This window comes from Gracilinanus agilis, chromosome 1, assembly GCF_016433145.1.
Source record: "Gracilinanus agilis isolate LMUSP501 chromosome 1, AgileGrace, whole genome shotgun sequence".
Taxonomy (NCBI): domain Eukaryota; kingdom Metazoa; phylum Chordata; class Mammalia; order Didelphimorphia; family Didelphidae; genus Gracilinanus; species Gracilinanus agilis.
Window position 1 is genome coordinate 496,262,995 of NC_058130.1, and position 25,099 is coordinate 496,288,093.

The 25,099-nt window shown below is 35.5% G+C and overlaps 1 protein-coding gene across 12 annotated transcripts in view; it reads left to right on the forward strand.

Moving 5' to 3' along the window:
- The window catches only part of EYA1 (EYA transcriptional coactivator and phosphatase 1), a 151,871-nt gene that overhangs the window by 98,434 nt on the left and 28,338 nt on the right, over positions 1-25,099 (forward strand). For 10 of the 12 annotated variants that reach the window (XM_044657959.1, XM_044657960.1, XM_044657963.1 and 7 more), the window contains one exon: positions 1,602-1,691. The exons of the other annotated variants lie outside the window; for them this stretch is intronic. In XM_044657959.1, the coding sequence (XP_044513894.1) occupies positions 1,602-1,691 (90 nt within the window). The remainder of the gene's footprint in view (positions 1-1,601; positions 1,692-25,099) is intronic. 12 annotated transcript variants of the gene reach the window in all.

The following is a 25,099-nucleotide window of genomic DNA, read 5'->3' on the forward strand; positions in this document are numbered from 1 at the left end:
AGTGGGGGGGAGTGAAACCCAGAAAAAAAGACTTTGCCACAGACACAATCGAGTTGGCAACAGAGCTGGCACTTGATCCTAAATCTCATGACTCCTACTACAGCACTCTTTCTAAAATTATATTATCTTACCTCCCACCTGGAAAGGGAAGGTAGTTGGGGTAGAGAGATTTAAAAAAAGGGAATGGTCAAAGACTTGGAATTTTAAAAACCTTGAGCAGTGATTTTACCAGCCACATTTTACTTGAAGAGGAGTGAGTTCCTTGATTTTGCACTCTTATGTCTGGGGCACAATTTAATGGAGTTTAGCAAATTTTTTTAAGTACCTACCTTTTATAAGGCACAGATATATATCTGTGATCAGGCAAATTGTCTAATAGCTAATCAATTGATACATGTAAGTCCCCCTCTATTGTCCTTTCCTCTTTAGGCAAAAAGGGGTAACAACTTATCTAGTTAAAAGTGATATTAGATAAGCAAGAAAACTGTAGATATGGAAGTACTCTTAGCAAGTTAAAACTCTATGCCAGTGTAAGGTAGCATTGCTATTGTCATTAGGCTACATAAAAGCATAGGAGAACTCTTTGTATTGCGTTTTCTTTCCTTTCTCAGAGAAGATTATCCATCAACACTGTTATACAGTGCCCTTTGATTCTTTGATTTAATAAAGGGCCTGAAAAGGGGAAGCTGCAGTGATTACACATCATGAAAAACACATGGTTTTGGCCTTAGTGCCAGAGGATCCTAAGGATACCATTGGTTCAGACCAACCATAAGGAATCTGAGGAATGGTAGAGGACAGGGAGAGTGGAGCAGTCTGTCTTCTCCATCCTTATGGAGTACTGGGTCAGATTTCCTAGGCATCATTTGGTAGAATGAATGTATGGACAACCATCTATTAATTGACAGACATGGCTGTGTCTTGAAGGGTTGACTATCTGTTGGCTGGATAGTCCTCACTCAAATGGCATAGTTTTTGTGCCTGAATGGCTCCAGGCATTCAGAGTAGGGGTAATGCAGCCATCACTTGTTTCTTATAATGGCTCAAAATTAGTTGGCTGTTTGTATAACTACTATTACACCACTGGGCATTCGTGCTTTCTTACTGCAGTATGTTGGGAGTAAAATAATTCATTTTGTAATTCTTTGTTATAACTTTGTTGTAGCTAGACTCCGGTATTTATACCGGAGTATTTCCGTTCAAAGAGTTGTAAGTTATAGAGACAACTGAGTGGTTGGTTTTCTAGTTTGTTAAGCGTGCAGATTTTTTTCTTTTGAATAAATATGTCTATAGTTGGCTTTGCTGCATTTTATTTGACTAAATTTTAAATTATTTGTAGTGTTCAGAACCATTTTCTTTATGAGACAGACAAGTCTAATAAAGTACCATTTTCAGCATTTGGTTGTTTTTATAAATAATGTTTAGATGCTTATTAATTTAATATACTATATTCAATGGCACATTTTAAATTTTACTTAAGGGGCAAAAGTCTTATTATTGTTCCTTCCTTCTGTACTGGGAGCCAGATCTCATTTGAAGTCACGTAAGATTTCAAGTAACAGAAAGAAGTATGTTCCTGACTTTTAAAATTCTTTTTCTAGGATCCACCTACTTCTGTTTCACTTGGACTGAGAATGGAAGAAATGATTTTCAACTTGGCAGACACACATCTGTTCTTTAACGATTTAGAAGTAAGTAGTAATTATTTTATGTCAGCTATTTAGCATTTGTTTCCTATTATATCACATGAGACAATGGTAGGCCTGACAGGCAACAATTGAGTATAACATTAAGGGAAATTGGGCTGGTAAAATAAAAATGGAGTAAAATTAATTTTAACTCAAACACTTCAATATATTTTACTGTCAAAGTCTTCCTCATGTTCCTATCTGAAGAGATGGGTATGTAAAGTAGGCAGTGACATAATTATATACAAACATTAGAATTTAATATCGAGGACATAAAATATTCAACTTTGACTTCCATAAATGTCTAATAAGAAGCTATGAATTTCTCAGTTGCCCTCCAGTGTGAGGAAGTTCAGCCTTAGAACCAGAAATATATCACACATTTACATATGTTATCACTTTTAGATGTATATTCCCTTGCAAGCTTGTCCTGCTTGGTAGTAGACTCAATTCTCAAGCTAATGAGCTTTCTTTTTTTAGCCTTCTGGTATCCACTCCACTAGCAATACATGTGTCAAGATTCCAGGGACTTTCTTATTACTTTATGCCTTTTTTTCCCCTCCTGACAACTTTGAAAGATTGTGGTGAAAACCGTTATGGCCACTGAGGGACCTGCTCCTTCGATGATCTGGGGTAGTTCACCTTTTAAAAGCAAAAATGGCTGCTGCTTCTATCTTCATTATGACAAAACATGACCATAGCTACATTTCACTCTCATCTTAATATAGACAGTTGTTTATTTAAAATCCTGCCGTTAAGCAAGCTTGTGGTAGGGCTGCCAACAGGCATTAATCATCAAGTTGTTGTTTTGCTCGATTTTATAAATGTATGTTATTTCAGACAGGAGAAGGAATCTGAAGGATTCAAATACAACTTTTGCTGATCAAAGTTAATTGGCAGCAATTGGCCTTTAAATATTTCCTCATGTTTCCCTTTTTAAAATCAAGCAAAATGCACCTTATTTAATAGATGAGCCAAAATCATTTGAAAAATGCCAGTGTGTGACAGAACTTAAATGTGGTTTGCTCAACATCTGTCCTATATTTTGATTTCTTTTCATCTGCAAAGAAACTACTCGCAGACGAATTGGCAACTTACAGTGCAATAAAATTATTTAAATATGCTTTATTTTTTCTTCCATTCCTTAGTGAAGTATTTATTTTTACACTTAAAGTAAAATACAAGATTTCTTGCATTTTAGAGTGTTTGCTTTCATTAAGAAAACTAAATGTAAGACCTTACTGCCTAACACAAAAAAAAAATTTCTCAAATGAGTGAAGTGTTTAGGATTTATTTTCAGAGTTTTAGGAAAGATTAATAATTATACTTATTTTCAAAAGCTGTTTCTAATTCATGGTTGTTTCACTCCATAAGAGAGCAGCAAAAGACATACCATATTTTACTGGTATGTTAAAATGCTTTTACAAAGTTTCCATTTGTTTCTAATGATACAGAAGAGTCTTTAATTCTGTCCTGGATACAACCATGTAACTCTTATTGATGTTAATGGGTGTTAATAGCACACATCAAGACGAAATTAGCCATAATTTGGTATGGTTTAACCATAGCTTATAAAATGGCAAATTTATGTCTGTAAAATGCCAAAGCAATAAGAAAACTGATGTTTGCCTGCATATATATGATATGTATATGTATATGTATGCATATACACATACTTACAAATGTACAAATATATACATATATATGCATATACCTATATGAATTTAGTCATGTTTGGGATTTCTTTGTACATTTCAGCCACACTGGTACATGTGTAGGTATCACTTAAAATAGTATTTTTCCAAAGCTGAAAGCATATTAAAATTAGTGCTTTAATATTTCTGTAGGATCAAATTAAAAATAATATGAATACTGAATATTTCTGAAAAGTTAAATAGGTAAGAAAGAAGAGTGCTGAAATACGTAAACTAAAATTTTAACATCAGTTCTTAAGGTTAATGAAACATTAATCAAAACAGAAAATTTTTGTCTTATAAAAGCTGAGTCTCTAGGGGGTTTGTTTTTTTTTTTTTCTCCTGTTGGTGACTCATTCATGTTTTGTTTAAGCGTAGTCTGAAATATATAACCAAAAAGTTGATTTGGTACATGTTGTCAGAAATTCCGGGTACTTGCCCCAAATTTTGACAGCATTTGAATAAATAGATTGATCTTTGTGCTCATTTTAGGCCTTCATTTCATCCATATGTAATACGACAGAAGCGGAGCCTGTCGTTGGTCATACTTGATTTCTTTAAGAAAATGTTACTTAGTGGCAAAAATAAATATATTGGTATAATGCTCTTAAGAGGACCAAAATTATCTCATCAGGCAGGAATGATGTGGTAATGCCTGATTTCACACTCCAATTAGCAGTGTGTTGTGGTAGGGGACTTGAATGTTTTAATTTATTTAAATTATATGTTTTTCAGCATTTTAAACCTACAGTAGAAGTAATTTCAAGGAGGTTAACAATTTGTTGGTTAGCCTGAAGTGTGATATCTGAACTCCATTAAAAAAAATTGGCCTTAGTACTCTTTATAAAAACTTAAGTTACTGCCAGCTACCCCTCTGCATAATTTAGGTTTCTTTCCCCCTACATCTTTGGCATATTAAATATTCTGCATAATGAAGTACACTGTATGAAGAGTTGCCAGTAACATTTGTGTTATCTTGGTATGTATTTAAAATGGTAATTTGCTGTATGAACTTAAAAGGAGCAAAGGGCAATAAACCAGCTTAAGATAAGATTTTTTTCAAATGAATTTTGAGGCATATGCAATAACTGACACAACCCTTTTCATTTTTTAAACTCAATTTTGAGAGCATTTAATTTAGTTTAAAATGTAGACAACATCATAACTAATAAATCTTTCTTGGCGTTCACCCCAAAACCAAGAAAAGAGGCAGGCTTTGTTGTTCTATGACATTAAAAATATTTAATTTGTGAAAGACCAAGAATGGTATACAAGCCTAATTATTTTTAGAAATTATGATTTCTCCACCAGTGAATGGTAGACTAGGCTGGAGCTCTCCTAACATATTCAGACTTTCTCATTTATGAGTCTGAGGAATGTCCCGCATATCATTTTACAATAAATGTCTCCATGTGCAATATGATGATACTTATATGGAAGTCATTTATTAAGAATGACAGTATGGAATTAGAGTTTCTCAGTTCCTTTAAAAGAAGTATTACTCTTTCTGACTGAAAGGAGAAAGGTCTTTCTATCCGATCTTTCTCGTAAGACAATAGTATATGTCTCCAAGTAGTACAGGAGGAAAGGCCTTCAGGAAACTTTAGTGTTAATTTTACTTGCCACAGACTAGGTGTTATTTTTAGTCATCTCCATGGTGGAAAAGAAAAAAATGTTTTGCATCGGCCTGAATATCTGAAAGCATAATAGTAAAGCAGAGGCTTAGATTGATTTTTGTTTCTTTAAGATTTGGGAAAATTATCATTTGACTTTCATCTTCTGATGCTTGCTAGTGTTGTTGACACTATATCCAACTCTATTGAAGGCAGTCAGCTTTATTCTCCAGACTGCCCACTTTCAAGCCCTTACTGCCTTAGGGCAGCTACCTCTGTGTTGTTCTGTTCATTTAGTTCCGACCCCCACTCCCAACCCCCAGAGTGGCCCTTCAATGAACAAGAGAACCGAGATTTGGGGGAGGGGGCAAGAGGAGAGTGGAAACTGAGAAGTCAGACATAAATCTTGAATTAAAACTTCTAGCACCTTAGTTGGTGTCTGGACCATTTTCCCTCTAAGGTAGCACAACAGCAAGAAGATGTTGTTATTGTCTTGGCTAGAATTTAACCTTGCCTAATTAGTTAGCCAAATTATGTCATTTCCCAAAAGACTTAACTCAGACTCCAGACATTCATAATTAATGACCTCCCAAATAGGGATGATTATTTGTTGTATACTTCAGGGCTTTAACTTGATAAAAAAAATTTTTTTTTACTTTTACATTTATGTATTGTCCATAACGAAAGGGGAAAAACTTGTTGAAATGATAATCATCCATATTAGATAGAGAATTTTAATTAAAATACTTTGTACTGATATAATAATTATGCTCCCGGAATTAAAAGGAAACCGGGGAATAGTATAAAGAGCCTTGGATTTTTGAGTCAAGAGATTGGGAGGGGGGGAGGGAGTTAATTTCCAGCATTGCCACTTATCAGCTAGTGACCTTGATCAAGGTTATCTTGCCTCACTGAAACTCAGCTTTCTCATAAATAGAATGAAGTGGGGCTAAACTATCTTGCTAAGGGGCCCTATTAGCTGTCAATAAAAAAGTAAGGCTTTTAGATCCATGCCAAAGTTGATTTCATAATAATCAATAGTCTTTAAGGCAAAGACATATATAATTTATCTAAGAAGTCTTCCACTTTCCTCAAAAAAAGAACAGGGGATGATGAAACTACACTATACTTGATCTTAGCCAAAGGTGGAGAAGCCATGGATGATGAAACTATGGGAACCATTTTATTGGCCCTCTTTCATGGATGCTCTGGAAACTAACTGGTATCCCATTATTCCAAAATGAGAGACAACTAGGTGTTACAGTGGATAGAGTACTGGACTTAAAATCAGAAAGATGGGTTCAAATCTGGTTTCAGACCCTTACTAGCTGTGTAATCTTGGGCAAATTTGCCTTAGTCTCCTTAACTATAAAACGGGAATAATAATAGCCTCCACTATCCAGAATTGTCCTGAGGATCAAATGAGATAATATTTGTATTTTTTAAAAGTACTTAGCACAATGCCTGGCACATAGTAGGTGCTATATAAATGCTAGCTATTATTATTGATATTCAATTGATAACTATCTTTCATTTCTTTCTGAGAGATAAGAAGAATTATAATGAAAAAGATATATATACCTGAATACATTATATTTCAGTCAGTTAATAAACATTCATTAAGCACCAGTTTTGTTCTAGGCACTATGCTAAATGCTGGGAATCTAAACACTTGAAAGAAAGAGTCTCTCTGTTTCCAAGAAATTTATAATCTAATGTTTACACCTGTGGGGAATGGATCCAAGAAGCCAAAATGCCCTGATTTACAAAAGGAAGATCAAGAATCTAGCTATTGAAACTGACCTCAATTCTTGGAAAAGTCCTATATTTTTAAATTAAAGGATAGATTAGTTAATATCTAGAAAAGAAGCACAAATCACAAAAAGCCAGCATGACTCCATCAAGGACAAGTCATGCTAGAGTAATGCTATAATATAGATAATAGTACTTGGTAAAGCCTTTGACAAAATCTCTCATGCTAGTCTTATGGACAAAATGCAGAAATGTGGACTTTAATATGCTACAGTTAATTGGATTCAGAATTAACATATATCTAGACCCAGGGAAGAATCATTATTGCATATCACCTTGGAAGAAGGTAACTAGTGTGGTGGACCAGATTTGGCAGCATATTGTCCAATGTTTTTTTCGTCACCTTGGATGACAGTGTACTTATTAAGTTAACAAATAGCAAAAAAATTTAGTAGAAATAGTTAATACTTTCAATGAATCACAATCCAAAAAGATCTTGATAAGCTAGACCATTGATCTAATCCAAAGTTTGGCAAATTAAAGGCCAAGGGCCAAATCTGCCCACCACCAAAAGTTTATTTTAAACTACAAAAATCATTCTTAGCTTGTAGGGCTTACAAAAACAGGTGGTGAGCTGGATTTGTCCAACGAGCCATAGTTTGTGGATCCCTAACATAATAAAAGGAAATTCAGAAAAATCACAGAATTTAAGAGTTGAAAATTATCTTAGTAGTCATCTAGTCCAAGCCTTACATTAAAACAATCCCTACTGTGTGATGCCCCTCATTAGTCTTTTCTTCTTTCGACTAAATATGCTTTGTTCTTTCCGTGTGATATGAACTCAAGCTCCTTCAGCATCCTAGTTTCTCTGGAAGTTCTCCCATTCATTTTAGCCTGCGTTCAAAAAATTAACTTCATAACCAGATGGAGGAAGAAAGGCTAAATATCAGTTTGTTTTTATAAGGCTTGAGAATTTTTAAGATTTGCAAACTAAGTAGGAGTCAGTAGTATTATATGGCATCCAAAAAAGCGAATATAATTTATAGCTAGCTATATTATAAGAAAGTGCTTAGAATTTGGGAGATGATATTCCTCTATAACTTTACCTTTACCATATCTGGCATGTTGTGTTCAGTTTGGAGATGCCCACCTTAGGAATGATAACTTGAGAATGCCCAGGGTAGTCAAAGGACTCCAAGGTCTTTACATATGAAGACTTTTTGAAAGAATTGGTCATTAGAAGAGAAGACGTGGCCAACGTGGCACTTGGGTGGAGTTGAAATGTTTGAAGAGCTATAATGTGGAAAATGCGTTATATTTGTTCTGCTTTACCCAAAAGGAGAGAGGTAGGAGCAGTAGGTGAGAAAGGCAGACAAACAGATTAGGTATGATATCAGAAAAAAAAGTTCTTACTGATTAATGGTATACAAAATTAGAATGACCTTGCTCCAAAGGATATGGATTTCTTTGCTCTGGAGGTCTTTAAGTACAGCTTAGAAGACAATTTTGGTGTGATATTGTAAAGGGAATACTTATTCATATATGTATTGGATAGACTATGTGGTCTCTGCAGGCCCTTCTAACAATGAGTGTGATTGGGATTCTGACATAATGCATTCCAGGTGTAAAGGGAAATGATCTCTTATTATCCATTGTTTTATATGGTTCACTTTCTTTTATTTTTCCTTGTGTATTATAGAATGGAGTATTTTAATCACAAAAAATCATTTTTACCAACATTATAAAAAATTCATGATGTGACAGTTCATAATCATTCTCTTACTATTATTGTTGTTGAACTATTTTTTTCACGCTCTGGCTGTTAATTCATCTTCGTAAGATTTTGTTGTCTTCTACCCAAAACTGAAAACTATAAAGATACATTCAAGGACTCTTTTCCTGATCATTTTATTTTAGTTTGTGTCAAAGAAATAATAAAAGTTTAGCCCACAGTTATAGATTTATCAAAAGTTAAATTCATTCATGCATTCAGCAAACATTCGTTGCATCCTTACTCTATGTAAGAATCATGGGACTTACAATGATGACAAAAACATGAGGGCAGAGGTCTTACAAATAATATTCCAACTCAGCAGTCATAAAGTGTGGTCTGAGACCCTTTCAGGAGGTTTGAGAGGTCAAAATTATTATCAGCATAATACTAAGATGCTTTCATTATTAATCCAGTAAATATCACTAGCTATTACACACAAAAATGAAAACTTTTTGAGAGATCCTCAATCATTTTTAAGAGGTGATGGATGAGAATTGTTTTCTTGGATTAGCATATTTATTATAATTTAATATATGTTTAGAAAGAGTCACATGTATTATATTATTATGTCAGTTATTAAATTGTTACATATTTTAAAAATAAAACTAAATTGTAACAAAAAAGAGGTAAAGGGAATCCAAAAATTTAAGAACTCCTAACTTCTTAAAGTGATAGCAGTGTGAATCAGGACAGCAGGTGTGGGAGAAAGGGCTTGAAGAGCTCTAGACTCTAAATTTACTACTAGTGTCACTAAATTTGGAAAAGACTCTGGGATCCAGACACACCTACCCTACCCATAAACATACCTTCCTCAAGCTTCTTTTGTTCATCTGCCATCTGCTCTGTGATTATGTGAGGACAGTACTGTTGACCATCTCCAGGTCACAGCAATGGATACCTATCTTTATTATGTGAATAATATATAGTTATGATTCCTGCCATAAAAAAGCTTATACTTGGCTACTATTATTTAGAAAGAGCATAGCTGGGTGGTATGGTAGATAGATCTCTGGGCTTAGAGTCAGGGAGACTCATCTCCATCAGTTCAAGTCAGACCTCAGATACTTACTAGGTGTGGAACCCTGTTCAAGTCACTTAACCCTGTTTGCCTCAGTTTCCTCATTTGTAAAATGTACTGGAGAAGAAAATGGCAAACCACTTCAGTATCTTTGCCAAGAAAACCCCAAATAGGGTCACAAATAGTCAGACACAACTGAAATGAATGAACAACAATTTTCAAAATATTTTCCCTCATTTGATCCTCACAGCAATCAGGTCTTAGGAAGTCATTCATTCCACAAGCATTTATAGGGCAGGCTTTGTGCTAAGTGCTGGGTATGCAAAAAAAAGACAAAATACAAACTCTACCCTCCCCAGAAGCTTACATTCTAACAGAAAAGACAACATGGTAATAACTATGTACATACAAGAGAGATGCAATATAAAAGGAAAATAATATCAGAGGGAAGGCACTGTGGTGGAGGAGGGAAAGGGGAAGAAGGATGGATCAGAGAAAGGAGTTGGAACCAAGAACTTTCTATAGAAAGTGAAATTTAAGTTGAGCCCGCAAGGAAGCCTGGGAAGTTATGAGTTAGAGGTGAGAAAGGACAGCATTTTTGTTATGGGAGATAATCAATACAAAGGCATACAAGTTAGGAGATGGAGAGTGTGATGTGTGAGAAAGCATGTATTACAATTATAATTTGTTGACCTGTTGTTTCAGTCAGTTCTGATTCTTTACAAAACCCATCTGTGATTTTCTTGGCAAAGAAGATGGAGTGGTTTGCCAATTCCTTCTCTAGCTCATTTTGCAGATGAGGAAACTGAGGCAAACAGGGTTAAGTGGCTTTTCATGGATCACATAATAAATGTTTTGAGACCAAATTTGAACTCAGGCTTTTCTACCGCTGTGCCATTTAGCTGCCCAACAAATCTAATTATTCTCATTTATAAATGAGTAAACTACCTATGTCATCTTGTTTAAGTCCCTTTACTCTCTAGGTTTCATTTTCCTCTTTTGTAAAATAAAAGGATTAGACTAGATGTTCTAAAGGAAACAGTGTGGGAAAGTGGAAAGCACATTAATTGCACAGTTAGAGGATTTGGATTTGATGTTAAGCATATTCTGTACATATAATTTTATACTATGTGACATTGAACAAATCATTTAACCTTCCTGTGCCTCAGTTCATTCATCTATAAAATGAAGAAGATGGAATGAGGAGTCTCTCAGGTTCTGCGCCTATAAATTTTAAGATCCTTGTTGGCTTTCGGTCTGTGCTCTTACAATAGTAATTTTGTATAACCAAGTAAGTGGTTTACGATGCAAAATTCTCTAAGCAGCATCTGTGTTGAGGACTATTCTTTCCCATCTAAATATTCGTTTTACTTTATAGTTGCATAAAATTACTTTTTTCTTAGATATAAATTCTAACTATAGATTTATATAATTTATAATAATAATTCCAGAAAAGGTTGATATTAAGTCACCTCTGAAATGACCTCCTTAATAATACCATATTCTTTTGGTAGGAAACAAACGTTTTCTATTTCTCCCCTCTTCAAATTAAAGTAAACCACCAAGGGAAGAGAATTCTCCTAATTTAAAATCCAACTACTTGAGATGTACTCAATCTACAGAATAGGAATAGGCAGATATGGAAACTTGCTGTCAATCCTAGACACACATGGTAAAAAGAAAGCTAAATTTCAGCTGTCTGAAATGTTGGCCTGTTAGTGTCATCTATGACAGGCTTTTGGTTTAGACTAGAATCCTTGATTTTGACAGGTGTGCACTATTATTTTAATCTGAGGAAGAGTAATTTTTTTAAAAGCTACACTTCTTTACCTTGCTAGGAAGTTTGCTTAGTAGAAAAAAACACAAGGTGTCCTCCTTAAAAAAAAAGCCTTTAAATAGAGCAGAAGAAGTACTGTAACTCCAGCTTCCCAAAGTGTGTTTCATTTGAAGTCTCAAGAGGCTTCTCCTATTTCAACACCATTACAATAAAGTCTCTATCTGAGCTCAACCCAGTTCAGTACGCAAACATTTTTTTTTAAGACAGGAGGGGGGAAAAAGCTACAATTCTTCTTGCTAGTATGATCTTGCACGACTTCATGGGGTGGGGGAAAGCTCATGTTGATAATGTTTAATTTTAAAGTTAGTTTCCTATTCTCAAAAAAAAAATGGTTGAAATATTCTCCATCCCTCCATTGTAGTCCCTGTGGGAGGATCTCAAGCCCCAAATTCTGGTCTCAGGTAAAGCTCCCAAGCTGTTTATTTGTGATTGATTTGTTTTTTAATTTATCTTAATCCAGTTATGATGAGATAGGGAATTACTAAGGAAAGACTAAGTAATTTTAGGTGAGGAAATTCAGAGAAATCCAGAATTTAAAAACAGAGAGTGATTGGCTTGTAAGCACTGAGATTATTAAAGATATGAAAAGCTAAAAATATTTTCCATATTAAGGAAATATGTTATATTACCTCCTCTATTATACAAAAATAAATTCACCTAAATTTTGAAGTAAACACTACTTGTCACCAAAGAGTAGTTCTTGCCGCTTACAAAAATATAAAGCTATTTAACTTGTAACCATAATATTAATTCCTTAAGTGTACAGTTCTCACTCCCATTTGTCCCTTTATTCCTTTCACAGAGATAGTATCCTGGTACAGACCTCCATCACCTTTTTCCTGGACCATAAAAATAGCCTCATTCTCACTCCTCTCCAATCCATCTCTTGCATAAATTTGCATATCATCTTTGGTTCCCATAACCAATAAAATAATGAAGAAGAGGAAAAAGAATGACTTACTGATGACAGCTAACTTTTTTGTAGTGCAATAAGGTTTACAAGAGCTTCACAGAAAAGTCCTCATTTGATCTTCATAATCGTTCAGTAAAGTAGGTGCTATGATTACAAATGAGGAAACAGACTGAGAGAAGACTTGGTCACGGTCACACTGATAGTAAGTGTCTAAGGCATGATTCAAATGCAGGTCTTCTAGATCCCAAGCCCCAGTCTCTATCCACTGTGTTACCTAGCTACAAATCCTTAGTTTGTCATTTAAAGCTCTACAGAATCTGGTTTCAGTCTCTCTTTTCACATGATTTCCCTTCACACACTATACCACAGCAAAACTAGATTTTTCTTATTCTTCCATGTCATTTCCTGCCTGAATCATGCTTCCTCCTTATCTTCACCTATTGAAATCCTCCTCTTCTTTGAAGGCTGCTTTCAGCTCAGATAATACCTCCTCCATGAAGCCTTTCTTGATGTCCCCATTGAAAAGTGACCTTTCTCCATTTCTCAGAGATCTTTGTTCCTATTCCATTCCAATTTGCATCACACTCATTTTTGTGGAAGTCCTTCCTTAGCTCTTTTAACTTATTTGGGATAAAGGAACCCTGCCAACTTTATCTTTATGTACCTCACCTCTCAGCACCTAGTGGATACTGGAAAATGATTGTCTAATTGAATGAATTTCCTCCCTATGGTCTCCCCTACTCTAGTAGATTCTGAATTTTGGTACTTTTGTGGTACAATTCATTGTCAGCGATGCAAATTGCAACCCCTCTAGGAATTCTACACATAAATCTTCCATAGTGCATCTATTCTGCTTTAGAGAAACTTTCCTCTCATGCTATTAGGATCTTTTAGTTTTGCATAAGTTACCCTTCTGTTGATTACATTATATGATCCGAAAAACTTCTTGAGATTTATCACACCATTCTCCAATTAATATTCTTTTTTATTTTAATTTTGAATATTTTCCCCTAGTTACACATGTCATGTTCTTTCCCTCTCCCCCAAGTCCTCCTACCCCCCCTTAGCCAATGCACAATTCCACTAGGTTTTTTTTTTTTAAACCCTTAACTTCTGTGTATTGACTTATAGGTGGAAGAGTGGTAAGGGTAGGCAATGGGGGTCAAGTGACTTGCCCAGGGTCACACAGCTGGGAAGTGTCTGAGGCCGGATTTGAACCTAGGACCTCCCATCTCTAGGCCTGGCTCTCAATCCACTGAGCTACCCAGCTGCCCCTTCCACTGGGTTTTACATGTATCATTGATCAAACCCTAATTCCATATTATTGATAGATGGACTAGAGTTATTCCAATTAATATGCTTAAACCAGTCCTTAATCATGCTACTTTCCTGCTCAAAGGACCTATATATATTCATATTGCCTTAGACCAAATCATCAAATCCACCGCCAATCTCTGGCAATGCAAGGCCTTATATAATCAATATCTGCCTTACTTGTCCAATTTAAATTCTATTAATCCCCAACATGAAGCAGCCAGTCCAATTTCCTTTCTTCCCACCCTTGATATAAAACATTTTGATTCCTTTGTGCCTTTGCTAACTTGCTCTCCATCTCCCTAGAATGTATATTTGTCCCTCATCTCTGTCTTACCTCCTCCTTCAAGCTTTCCCCAAACATTATGCACTATAATGAACTCAGAACTTTTGTACTTTTATTTTCTGTATTACACAGTTTAGCTACACTCTAGGGGCTGGCAGGGTATAAATATGTGTGTATATATGTATATCCATATCATGAATATGTATATTTGTGTATAGTTCCTGCTTCCAAGGAATTTACATGTTAATGAGGGAATTTATACATATAAACATGGATTATGATACAAAAGGGAACATAATTGCTCCCGCAAGCATAACAAGATTATTTGAGATTTATAAGGAAGGAAAGACTGATAAGGAATATAGGAAAGACTCAACCTGAGTAAGATTACAATTGAGTTGGAGTCTTATATGAGTAAGATTTCAATAGGAAAGAATGAAAGGGAGTTCTGTGATTGGGGGGAGGGGAAATACATAAGCAAAGATTTGACGTATGAGTAGAATAATTTGGCTCATTCTTAGATTATGTAAAGTGGAACACTATGAGATCAACTTCAAAGCTATCTTAATGTCATATTATATAGAGCCTTGAATGCCAAACAGTAAAGGATTATTAAGCAATGGAGAGAGATGAGCTGTTCTCTAAGAAAGATAAGTTCATCTAGAGTGGATTGAATGGAGTCTCTTGAATTTTCCATTCTCAACATGGGGAAGAGGGTAAAGGAGGCAGAATTCTTTTTAACAACTCAGTGCTTTAACTGCTTCATGCATGAAAGGAGTTAATAATTTTTTCTAATATATTTAAGCATGGACTGCTAAGATGGACATATTCATATCAAAATGGTAGTTTTAGAAGAAAGGAATGTATACTCTGTCTTTCCATACACACACATTATTATTATTATTATCATTATCATTATTATTATTATGGCAGCAAAGCTGACCTTATACATGTTGACTGTGGTGCTGAAGTCTGCCTTGGAGGCCTTGTGATTTCCCTCTACTCCCCCAAACCTCTTTTCAGTTCTTTAAATGGAATAAAGGGTTAAAAAGAAGTGATTGCAGAAGGGGATAAAAGGTTTCCTGGTTTGGATGTCTTCCCCTAGCTTCTGGCAGCAAGTTTGCAATAAAGGGAATGACTTTTATGGGAATGTGGTTATTCACAGCAAGACTACAGTTGGTGTCAGTATGAAAAATTCTTCTTTAGTAGATTCTCTCAGCAGGAATAATAGATCTAAAAGAAAAGCCACAGAATTTACAAAGAGCATTGACTGGTGCCAGTGACAAATTACATTTGCAAAATGATGAGCAAACCCATTGAAAATTGAGAAATCGGAGTAGCAGTAAATCAAAGATGTATTTCTAAGAGCAGTTCTACCTCAGCATTCAAAAGACATTTGTATTAGCCATGAATATGAGTGACTTTTCTTTCACTTTTTTTTTGGTTCCTTGGATAATAATCCTTTTTATAAAAATCAAACCTTTGTACTCTTAGTTTTCCTCCCTCTTTCCTCTAATATAAGCTTCATATTTTAGATAAGACTATCAAATATGGATGAATTATTTCTACTCTTTTTTATCTCTACAAATAGATTCAAAAATTCTCATTCTTCTTGACTAATTGCCAAAGAAACTACTGCATTCACTTGGTATCAGACTTCTGTGGAATGAATACTAAATGGTTAGAGAATAATGTATTCTAAAATCTGACCATATTAAATTCCCTAATGTTAATTGTGTATACACTAAAATTAAAGCAAAAAACTAAAGCATTTCATCCCTCTAGGAATTCTTAACCTTAAGTCTATGAAATTTTCTTTTGAATATTATGATAAGTTATTTAAATATAACTTGTTTCTTTAGTAATCTTTTGTATTTTATTTTGTTCATTTAAAAATGTTATTTTGACAAAAGGTGGATGGACCTTACTAGACTATCAAAAAAGGTCCATGACATAGAAAAAATTAAGAAGCCCCACTTTGGGAAAAAATATTTATGGCTAAATGCTAAGTATCTGTAGCAAATAAGGGTAGACTGATATATCAGTTAAAATTATGTGGCAAACAAAACTTAAGAATAAGAACATAAGAATAAGAAAAAATGTGAATGATTAAGAAAAACTTATTAATTAGGAAGCATTCTTAATTAAGAACGCACCTAAGTTAATATGTTCTCTTTCATAATTTTCAGTGGACTTACATTAATTTCTGAGTCATAATGTTGGCCAATTTCACATTTGTCTTCATTTCTTTTAAATTCTTTATTAAAAAAATTCCTTTACTTTTAATTAATCAATTCCCTCTCTCTCTCTCTCTCACATACACACAAAGTACTTATATACATATAGTTTGGTCATAAGAAAAAGACAGTTGTAGTGAGAAGGGCTAAGCTTTTAAAATGTAGTGAAACTGACACTTTGAATTAACATTTCATTTTCCAAGCATTGATTCTCTATTAGAAGAAGCCATTGGAAAGGAATCTGTTCAATTACATGCTAAATCTGACAGGAGAATGATTTTTTCCTATTATTAAATAAACCCAGTTGATTTTGAGAGGAAAAATCCCCTCTATGAATGTGTTCCAGCAAATGCATTTTAAAATAGCATTTTGGACATGCCTCCTTCCTTAACTCATTATATTTCATATTCAAAAAGAGAATAAGTTTGGGGATCCTAGGATTTGGAAGTCACTTCAAATATTATCTATAATTTGATTCAGTACTCTCATAACTCAGACACTTCTATTTGTTACCCTTAACAAATTATTGACAGAAGGTCTCAGTAAAATTTGAAATATAATATAAATGTGGTTGTCTAAGCATTTTATGCCACTCTGCCTTATGACTATCAATATCATCAGTGTAATAGCTTAGCTCAGTTGGTCTACCATAATGCAATCCGTCTTGGGCAAACTAGGTTCCAATACTAAACTAAATTCATTAAAGTACCTTTTTTATTGTCAGCCTCAGAGAAGGGGACTTTTCTTTTTTTCTGTCTGAAGTCATTTCCCCCCCACCCCTTTCATTCTGATTCAGTCATTTTTACCATACACATAATTACCCATGTAGAGCTATACATGCTTATGTGTTATCAAAGTCATTTGTTGCTTACCTGCTACAGAACAGAACTTTAATTAAAATGCGAATAAAGAAAAAATTTATACAAGTCTATTATAATTCCTTTACTTTACAAAATGCCAAATGGAATGAAGTATATTTCAAGAACTCTTTTTTGTTCCTCATATCCTGTGCCTGCCCGACAGGTAATCTGCAGTTTTTTTTCCCTCCTTCAGCATGAAGTGATTGTGATGGGAAAGCAGAGAAAATGTGCAGGTCACCAAGTGCAAATGAGACAGGGATGACAGGTTCTGCCAATTGAGTGCCAGTATTGAGAAGCTGCGAACCATAGAACCTGCTCTTTCACATGGATTCCTGTTGTAGATTGGAAGGAATTTCTTGATAATGGGTGAAACAGGTCTCAGCAGCATTTAAGCTTTTTAGAACTTCTTTTTGATGCTTCGTCACACCTTCAGAAACTGAAGTGGAATTATGTTATTCCACATCAGTAATTGCAAATGCTTACAAGAGTGACTGGATTGTTAATTTTTTTTCCAGAGAGGAATATGGAAGTAAAAGTCTGGTTTTCAGTAAATCAATTATTAATCAAAATTTTCTAAACTACAGTTGTTCACATTTACAGATCAGATTTAGTTGTCTGGGCTAATTGAAAGCCAAGATTCTGTATATCTCTTCTTACTTTCCCCCTTCTTTTTTCCTTTCTTCCTACCCCCAACCTCTGAATCAGAAGGAAGCTCAGGAACTCTCCACTTTGCTTTATTTTTAAAAAGAAGTTATAAAAATATTTGAAAAGCTAGAAGTTGCCCCAGAAGTCAGTGTGGGTCCAGCTCTGTTAAAAATCTCTGTCACTCAAATGCTAATCACCTTATAAAGTCTTCTGTATTACTGAATTTGCCTGGAAGAGGACAGGGTAAAGTGGCCTGCTTTATGGAGTGATGTGATTTTAGAGTATTACTGTTCACTTGTCAGATGCAATATGTACATATTAAACAGACTTTTTTGTGAATATGCCTCAAAAATAGTATGAATGCTGAGGGACCCAAATGTAAAGTGTTCTACAAAACTGAACCTTTTTTCATATTTATAATGGAGTGGATCTATTTTTTAAATCCTAGTATACAGGGGTATGCAAAAGGATTTCTCTTTGGTGGGAAGTTAAAGCAACAAATATAATTGCCTCATAACAAGAGAGTAGAATCCTCTAAGTATTTCCCATTTGTTGGCTAACTTCCAGATAGTCTTAAAAGACATACTGGTATAAAGATGAACTGACAATAAATAGATGCTTTCCAAGTTGGGAACTTTTTTTTAATTTTGCAAAACAAAGTATTAAACCAATTAATTTAATAGGATGATAGATCTAGAGCTAAAAAGAACCTTAAAGGTCATTTAATCCAATCCCCTGGTTTTATAGATAAGGAACTGAAGGCCAGAGAATGTGACTTTCCCAGGTTCACCCAACTCCTAAGTAGCTGAGGTCTTCCTGACTTGGAAGCCAGCATTCTCTATACCACACCAAGATGCCTTTCTGGTCAATAGTGTGGTGTTAGTTTTCTTATGCTAAAAGATGAAACCAAAGCAAGCATCAAAGGATATTTGGGCTATAATTAGCAAATTTAGGCTTTGTAACTGTTGCCTTTTTTGAGGACATTTGCAACATTATTCATTTTTTCCCTTTTATAACATGTATACTAACTAAATGTCATTGGGCATCTGCTGCCTGTTCAAAGACTACAGATTCATTTGAGTTTGTTTTTCAAGTTTTGTAGCTTGAAAATACAGAAGATTAGTGTGTTAGTCATTGCATCACTGTGATTGGCAGGGTCTGCTGGTACAGATAACAAGAGTCATTGTGAGTCCATTTCTTTTTCTATTAATATTCCTAACTAAATTGAATAGTATGGGGTATTTTCACATAATTGTGGTATAAGTGAAAGGTTTGAGGGGAAAAATACAACCACTATGCTATCAAAGCAATGTAAATATTTGCAGAAAAATTCTGCCATAAGTTAATATTTTGCATATGAGCCTTTGTGCAAAATCTGAGTTATTCCTGGGGCTTAGTCCAAAATAACATGTCTGTGGCCCAGCCCTGGAAGGCCAGAGATGATGATAGAGCAGAAAAGGTCAGATTGAGGCACAGGGCCAAAAATAATGAGAGAGGGAAAGAGGGAGAGAAAAAGGGAGAGGGGTGAGAAAGAGAGAAAAAAGAGAGAGAGAGACAGAGAGACAGAGACAGAGAGAGGAGGGAGAGGAGGAAGTATTGTACAGGCAGAGACTGAAGCATATATATGTGCTGTGGACCCCATGTGACTATCTTGTGCCACCATCACTAAAGTTGGTATTTTAACTGCTTGAGAATCAATGTGGTAATGGGCATAAAGTGCTGGTGTTTGGATTAGAAGAAATTTATTTTAAATATTACCTTTAATACTTATTAGCTGCATGGGCATGGATAAACAAATTGCTTAATTTTTCTGAGTCAATCTCCTCATCCATAAAAATTGGGACAATAACCATAGTAGCTACTTCCCATGAAAGTTGCAAGGTTCAAAATAGATTTGTGTGTGTGTGTAAAAGTATAGAAAGTAATGTTTATATATCATTTTGTGTACATGTATATGCATATATTGTGTATACCACATATTATAAAGTGCTACATAAATATGAGTTATTATTCATGTATCTTCACTTTCCCCCAAGAATCCATGTGAGCATTTTACAATCCAGCACTGACCTTGCTTAAATTCTTATGAGCCGAGGGCCAAAAGTAAATGGAGCTTATCCATTTTATTTATTTTTCTCTTCTATGAATCACAGGCTGTGTAATATAGAAGAAAGTTAGGAGAATATAAATATCAGACTTTTCATTTGTGACATTATCTGAAAGTTTTCTGACAATTTGGTGCAATCAAATGTCACATGAGAACAAGTATGAGATCCTGATAATAACCATGGTAATAATGTATATTTGTATTACACTTTTTTGATTTATAAAATATTTCCAATATATTAACCTTATAATAATTGTATAAAAGAGGAAAAAAGTGGTAATCTCTTTATTCTTCAGTTGGTAAAACAGAATCTTTGAGAGATTAAATAACTTCCATAAGTACACACAATCCGCAAACATTTATTAAACACCTACTAGGTGCCAGGCATTGCTGGACTTCAGAGCTACAAAAACTAATTATCCCCTGCCCTTAGGAGACTTCACTTTCTTTGGGTGAAAGAAGCATGTGCACATGTAAGTTGGGATTGCTTCATTCTTTGTATTTGCATCCCTAGCTTCTCACACAGTTTATAGCACATAGCAGGTATTTAGTAAATGTTTGTTGATTGACATATAAACTAAATATAGTGCAATTTCAATGAAGAGTCTCTCATATCTGTATCTGGGGATAATTAGCATCTTTGGGATTGTATAACTAGTAAGGAGAATGGCCAGACATTTGAATTCACAGCCAGGCTTAAAACATACTTCTTTGTTTATGGGTTCAAAATTGTCCATTTAGTCATTTTTTTCTGCTCACTATCCAAATCCAACTCATCTGTTCTGTTATAACTCTAGGCTGGGATGCATTCATTTCATGGTGCCAACTCTATGGTAACATGGAGTACTGAAGATTTTGCAAGGCCTCATGTCAGAGATACACATGCAGTTTTCTGTAATTTTCAAGTGCTCCACTAATAATTTAGGGATAAGACAATAGCCCAGACAGTGATATCGAAGTATATCTCCTCTGCTGCATCTCTTCACACTGAATTTCTAATAATGGTTCCATGGCATGGAACTTAAATGAGCTGGGTTGGTATCTTTTGGTTTGATGTTTTTAATGGGGCAACTCTAAGGCCATTACTCATCTAGCAGTTATTTATACAACTCATTTTGGCACTAGGTAATATCTTAAGTGTCATTATTTCACTATTTCATAAGGTTCTGTTATTTTAGTTTTATGCTTTATTATTTTTATGTTCTATCATCTTCCCAAATAGATTAAAATTAGTTTGAGGACAGTGACATGTGCTAAACTTATTTTTTTTATCTTTCCTATCCCCAGTGCCTTGCATAGTACTCTGAATAATTTTTTAGAATGTTTTGTTAAATTCAATGAATAAATCTTCTTGAATGGTAGGGTTTTTTTTTTAAGTATTTGGATGTTCTGTTTCCATGACTTAAAAATTTTTCAACTCAGGCCAGCCCCACATATTTAAAATCAGTTTTAACACCTTCCCAACTGCTCTATTCGGTATCCCTGTCATCTCCCTGAAATATAACCTTCTTCCAGCACCTCAAAGTACCTTCAGACTGCCTTTTACCCAGGACCAATCTCCTTTGGTAGTACTCCATATTCCAAAATTACTCTACATTCTTCCTTCTGCCAGCAAAACTCTCAATAATTAAACAAAAGTTTGTTAAACATCTATTATAAGCAAGATGTTGTATTTGGACACTGAGGATAAAATCAGAATCAGATAAGACAAATAGCTGTACTTAGAGGGCTTGCAGTCTATAATGGGAGAAGAGACATAGAACAGAGAGACTGTTATACACAAGCCATAAAAGAGAGGTTCATTAGTTTAAAGGAAAAAGACACACCACTGAGGAGATTAGAAAATGTAATCCTTCATAAATGTACTTCTCTGCCTGTCCTTTCTCTCTGTGCCTTGCTCTGAGGAGGTGGTTGTGCTTTCCTAAGATTCTAAGATTGAGGGTTGTCTGCACAACTGTCTGAGCTAGCTGGATGTGGATGTATTTCAATCTATGTTATTAGAGAGAATAACTACAATGGTGAGATCAGAGGTCTGCCAGAGCATTGAAGCTCTACTGGCACCCAGCTAGGATAGAAAATAATCAGAGATGTACATACTGTGCTGTGAAGGACTGTTCGCTTATTGTCTTGCTGCAATCATCGATGTCAGGAATATTTGTGCTTAAAGAGAATGCTAGTTATCCAATAGAATGAATTTTGATGGAATTTCAAGCAGTGTAGCAGATAGATGAGGAATGTGGGGACCTGGAGGTCTTCTGATTCTCCTTGATGTTCCCAGATGATCACCAAGTCCCTCTAGGCATGGTCTTTGAAGCCAGAGGTAGGGTTCTATATGCCAACTGGAATATTCGGTGAAGGCTTCCTGAAAAAAGCAGGGAACTAAAGTCACATCCACACAGTACGGTTTAGCTAGACTGCTTCCTGTTTTCTTGAAGCATTTGAGTCTTCCCAGGCACAAATATTCTCTCTCACCCCTTTTACCACTCAGAACCCCAGGCTCCCTTCAAGAACCAGATTAGCTGCCACATCCTTCAAGAGGCCTTTCCTTATTAGTGACCCATGAAGGTCACTTTGCATTTAATGTTATATATTTTACATTTATTTATTTGGGTGTGTGTTGGAAACCTTCCTCACCTTCCTCACAGTAGAACGTAAGCTCCAGGGCAGGACCTATTTCTTGTTTTTGTCTTTGTATTCCTAGAATAGTATGCACATAAATGGTTGTTGATTGATGAAAACAGTCATTGAAAATGGTAATCACAATTTTGCTTAATCACAAAACTGCTATTTGGAAGAGAACTATGAAAATCAAGTTAAATAAAATAGTGATTGCAGATATTAAATATATATGTATATATATATATATATATATACATACATACACACATACCTTACAAAGCCATTAGTAAGACTGGAAAGTTAGACACACCTTAGCAAGGTCATCTGAACTTTCCACTCCCCCTCTTGACAATTCTTTGGTTCCCATATCTATTTTCTCTTCTGTTTTTTGGGGAATTAAAGGACCGGTAGCCTCAAGATGCTGAAAGTTATTTCCCTCTCACCTTTTCAGGGTCCTGCCTCATCATAGCTCAGAACAGAGATCCTCTCTATCCCTATATCTTCTGGATATCTCCTATGAAGAAAGAAGCCTTGCTCAATAAGGTTCTCCCCCTTTTCAAGAGTACTCTGAAATAGAGGATTGATACTGTCATCCCTGGACCAAAAAGCCTTTTCTTAGTTCTGCCATTGCAGGATGAGTGAGGGTTTGTTATATCCCTAAACAGTCTGCCATTATTTCCCCCTAAATCCTGAGAGCCACAAGGAGAATTTATTGGTTGTTGGGAGTTCTCTGGACCATCAAAACAAAATTGCCAATTGGGATATGTGGTCTTTCAGGGTCACCTGCTTTAGTCTACTAAGCGTTGAATGATTCTATGGCCTCTAGAGCAGGGGTTGGCAACGTATGGCTCTCGAGCCATATCTGGCTCTTTTGAGGGCCAGATATGGCTCTTTCTGCAGGAGCCATAAAGTCAATTTTTTTCAGGCTCTGTTACAGGAGCACGCACTGTGAGCACTGTATGGCTCTCACGAAATTACATTTTAAAAAATGTGCCGTTTATGGCTCTCACGGCCAAAAAGGTTGCCAACCCCTGCTCTAGAGGCTTACAGTGACTCTGAACATCTACCAGTCTCAAAAATTCATGAATATCTTTAAGTCCCAGGCTCCTTGGAATGAATTCTACCCTCAAAATGCTGTAGAATTTGTTTAAATATCTTCCTTCCCCAAAATCTTCTGGGGTCACTTTAGGCCTCTTAGAATAGGCCCAGCATAGGATGAATCCTATTCTGGACTAGAGAAACAGAGAGATTTGTTCTACCCTGGATGTAGGACCAGATCTCAGTTTTCTGACCTGACCCACCAACCAGTTTATGGCAAATGGTACATCAACCTCTTGGGCACCCATTTTACCTAGTAATCTTCCCCTTTCCTCAGGACTCCCCTCTCTTAGCTTTTAAGCCCCAACTACACAATACTGTAATCCTTAGGTCTGCAGCATTTTAAGCTAATTAAACAGTTTAGGCCTTGAAAAATAAGGCATTTCAAGAAATGGGAAAGTTTCCACCAAAGCCTCTGATATATATGAGCATTAGATCCACTGTTTGAACTAGTGTAGCCCAGCTATCCCAAATATGCCTTGGTGGTCATGAGTTCTCCTGAAGTTTGCTTCCAAATTTGTGTGGTCCTTTCACACTGTTTTGGCACTAGCTCTTAGCCCCTCTTCTGTCTTCAAACATCATAGTCTATTTTTCAAATTAAAGTTTTATTTTCCAATGGAAGTCTTGTGGTTTTGAACTATACATATAAAGCAATGAACTTGTGCTCTCATTAGGATATTATCATAAATATATGTCTATTTAGCATGCTTGTCTCAAGTATTATATTTAGTATTAATATTCTGCTGACGATCCCAGGCAAGCCTCCCTGACTAAGTGAAGCCATTTGTGTGTTCTAGTTGTGCTCTGATCTAGAGTAGTGGTGTCAAGCTCCAGTAGAAACAGAGGCCCTGGAACTGTGCATTAGGAGCCTTGCAGGCTGCCCAGTGACTTAGAAAACCATTAATATTATTATATGAATATTATCTAAGTTCTATTGTAGTTGTATTTATTTTGTTATATATCTCCCAGTTACATTTTAATCTGGTTCTGGCCACACTCAAGAGGTTGGGTTGGGTCTGCTATGGGGCTAGACTAGCAAATCAAGGATGAGGGAAAAGAGGGTAGAAAGAGAGTTATTGCGGGCAGCTGGGTGGCTCAGTGGATTGAGAGCCAGGTCTAAAGATGGGAGGTCCTGGGTTCAAGGGTAGCCTCAGACACATCCTAGCTGTGGGACCCTGGTCTTGTCACTTAACCATCATTGCCTAGTCCTTACCACTCTTCTGCCTTTAACCAATACTTAGTATTGATTCCAAGACAGAAGGAAAGGAGTTTTTAAAAACTTTCTTTTTGAAAAAAAAACTTAAAACTTTAAAAAAAGAAAGAGCAAGAAGGAGAAAGAAAGAAGGAAAGAAAGAAAAAAGAAACAAACAAATAGCACAGTGGGTAAGAATTGAATAACTAGTGTAGTACTCCTGAATTCTTTTTCTTTCCTTTGAAACCACCATTTATTTCATTATGATTATTCATTCCAAATGTCCACATTACCTCTCTGTCCACCACCCCTTAAATATATGTAAATACACACACACAATATCTCTCTCTCGTCTGTCTCTCTCTGTCTCTCTCTGTCTCTCTCTGTCTCTCTCTGTCTCTCTCTGTCTCTCTCTCTGTCTCTCTCTCTCTCTCTCTGTCTGTCTGTCTGTC